This window comes from Elephantulus edwardii, unplaced genomic scaffold (assembly GCF_000299155.1).
Source record: "Elephantulus edwardii isolate Elephantulus edwardi_28Jun2011 unplaced genomic scaffold, EleEdw1.0 scaffold00014, whole genome shotgun sequence".
Classification (NCBI taxonomy): domain Eukaryota; kingdom Metazoa; phylum Chordata; class Mammalia; order Macroscelidea; family Macroscelididae; genus Elephantulus; species Elephantulus edwardii.
The window spans coordinates 507,316-510,482 of record NW_006399764.1 but is presented as its reverse complement, the minus strand read 5'-3'; the positions used below and the strand labels follow the sequence as shown (position 1 = coordinate 510,482).

The 3,167-nt window shown below is 43.7% G+C and overlaps 1 protein-coding gene across 1 annotated transcript in view; it reads right to left on the bottom strand.

Moving 5' to 3' along the window:
• Positions 1 to 982: 982 nt before the first annotated feature.
• The window catches only part of DDX58 (DEAD (Asp-Glu-Ala-Asp) box polypeptide 58), a 50,516-nt gene continuing 48,331 nt past the window's right edge, over positions 983 to 3,167 (bottom strand). Inside the window, exons 16-17 of the mRNA XM_006881330.1 lie at positions 2,540 to 2,683; positions 983 to 1,279 (exon numbers count right to left, since the gene is read on the bottom strand). Of these exons, the coding sequence (XP_006881392.1) occupies positions 983 to 1,279; positions 2,540 to 2,683 (441 nt within the window). The remainder of the gene's footprint in view (positions 1,280 to 2,539; positions 2,684 to 3,167) is intronic.

Sequence of the window (3,167 nt, the reverse complement as noted above, 5' to 3'; positions counted from 1 at the left end):
CTCCCTTCTATCTCAGTGGCGTACCCTAATGGAACACGGAAAACCTCAAACTAAACTGTGTGAAGGAACCATCAGCCATCCTTGCCAAATGACACAGAAGTAATCCACTGGACATGTATTCAAATTTATTAAATAAAAAGCTAGCCAAATGAAACCATCGGACTGATACCATTCAAGGGTCTGAGAACAGATAGGCCAGGTACTGGAGAATAACAGAGCATAACTAATACTGGAAAATGGCTTGAGATGATTTAATGGTCAAAGGGAACAATGACAAATGTTAAAGAAAAGACATTAATACAGCAAGATGCACAATAAACTGAGTCAACTTCTCACCAAGTACTGAAATATTATACTGTGTACCTGTCACCATCTCTTTGATCAGCAAAAGGAACAAATCCAAAAGAGGGATCCAACCAGCAGACATGAGTCACAGAAGACAAAGGAGGGTTTCAAGAATGGAGTGCTCAACTGGACCAGAAGAGCCAAAGAAGTCAAGTGCTAAGGAGGCCCTCACCCTTTAACAACCAGAGGCCTTGGTGACCTTTGTGGGAATAATTTCAGTTGACTGACCAGGGCAAAGTCAGTTTATAATTGGTTAAAGAAAGAAAGGGAGGTGTGGAGAAGCTTTAAGCATTTCTTCACTCATTCACTTTGCCAGCTATGTACTGAGTGGCTCCCGTGTACATTAGCAGCTGGCTCTGAAGGGAAGATAAAAAAAACAGAAGTCGAGGCTTTTTCATCTTTCCCAGATACACCCCATCGGGCGTTCAGGGCTGTGGCACATTCCCTTATGCTTGACATGCATGGTACACTGCAAACTAACAATCTATGGTGAAAACAAGAGGCAAAGTGGTACAAAGGACAAGCCTTAAGTAAAACAGGTTCCCAGCAGTCCAAAGGAACCATGACAACAGCCACTGGGAATAACTTCTTCACTCGAGGCCCGCCCGTGCCCTATATGGAAGAATGGGGCCTGAGCTCATTTGGACATGTCTGCAGCCTCAAATTTCACCTTCTCGAAATGGAAGTCCTTCCACCTTGCGTACAGCTTCTGCTCTCCAGTAGCAATGTCCTCCACCACAAAGCTTTCGATTTTTATAACTGGCATCTCAAATGTCTTGTACTTCACTTGGATTCCCCAGTCAAAGTGGCATTTCTCACGGGCACAGAATATCTTGGCCCTCTTCTCAAAACCCGCGTAGCTCTTTGGGTTGGGATGTGGCTTACTCACAAAGCACTTCTTAAAAGCCTCTCCAATCACAGTGTAATGGGATTCCTATGGGTGAAAGGATAGGAAAACACACACATACATGTCAGGCCAGGACTGAGGTCAAAGGGAGAACAAAGGATTCAAGGAAATATCAACATGTCAACAAAGGGAGTGAACAGCCTCAACTACCATGGAGTGCTCCTCTCTAGGAGACCACCCACCTGGCTAAACCACAATGGAATGTCCCTCCCTAAAGACCCTTACTATAAAACCTGCCCTAATCCACTTTGTTGTTATGTGCCATCGAGTTACTTGCGACTCAGCGGCCCTATGTACAACAGCCCTAAACCCTGCTCTGTCCTGTGCCAATCACACTGTCTCTAACACTCCCATCCCAATTATCCGTCACTGAATCAATCCACCTCATAGAGGGCCTTCCTCTCCTGCGCTGTCCCTCCACCCTCCCAAGCATGATGTCCTTCTCCAAGGACCAGTCTCTCCTCACAACATGTCCAAAGTCTGTTAGACGGAGCCTCAGAATCCTTGCCTCCAAGGAGCCACCCGGTTTAACCCTTTCCAGGACAAATCTGTTTGTTTTCCTAGCAGTCCATGGTATTCTCAATACTCTTCTCCAGCACCACATTTTTAGGGTGCGGTATTTCCCTGGTCTGTCCCTCTGCCTGTTTCTCTGCAGACCAAAGAATCCCACCCAGTAGATCCCTTAATAAAGCTTTTTTAGCTGCTTTTCTTTCTCTGAGTCCTTGGCCTTACGTCCGGTGCGAAGACCTAACAAAAGCTTGTTCAAAATGTTCTTTATATTCTTCATCTAGTTTCCCCTTATATTAAAATCTTAACAATAGTATTATTGTCAACACAAAGTAATTAACATGGGTACTTTACAAGTAACTAAACTACAGATTTTACCAGCTTTTTTAACTAATGTCCTTTGTTCTTGGATCTAATTCAGGATACACACATAATTTTTAATGGGAGTCTTGGTGGCACAGCAGTTAAAGCCCTCTGATGCTGAGAGAAAGGTGGGTGGTTCGCATTCAGCAGCTGTTCTGCAAAAGAAAGTTGTGGCACTAGGGCTTCTGTAGCGACTTAGAACCTCAGAACCCTCTGGGGCTGTTCTCTGTCCTGTAGTCCATGGTGAGTTGAAACCGACTCCATGGCAGGGAGTTTGGATTTTGGCATAATAATTCACTAAGTGGCTGTGCATGTAATTGGAACAATTTTTAAAACTTTCTTGTTGAAAAATCAATGGTTTTAGTATTTTCACTTTTTATAATATACATGAGTTGTGGTGCTGGAGAAGTTGCTTACCTCAACCACTCTTATATCGACCGTGTAACATGCAAAGGCTTTGCACTTTCTGCAGAGCAATTTTTTATTGTCTTTATCAGTCTTAGGTTTTATTTTCCTTTGACTGTCTCTGATGAGTTTTTCTTGGTCCTGTATAACACGAAGCTATATGTAAAAACAAACAAAAGAAAAACCTCTCAAATTCATTTGAATTTAACAGCATATATGATCGTTCTAATGTGAAACCTATACTTGGACCAGGAGGCAGTCGTCAGAACAGAGCAAGAGAACACTACATGGTTCAAAATTGGGAAGGGCGTATGCCAGGGATGTGCCCTATCTCGATACCTTTTCAACCTGTATGTAGAACAGATTATCCGATACCTTTTCAACCTGTATGTAGAACAGATTATTATCCGGGAGGCTGGGCTCTATGGGGAGAAATGTGGGGTCAAGATTGGTGGACAATCTATCAACAATCTGCGTTATGCAGATGACACACCTCCGCTTACTGAAACTGAGGAGGACCTGAAGCACCTGCTGCAGAGGGTCAAGGACTGCAGCCTGCAATATGGATTGAGGCTCAATGTCAAGAAGACAAAGATTCTCACCACTGGGACGACTGGCAGCATCAGGATGGATGGTGAAG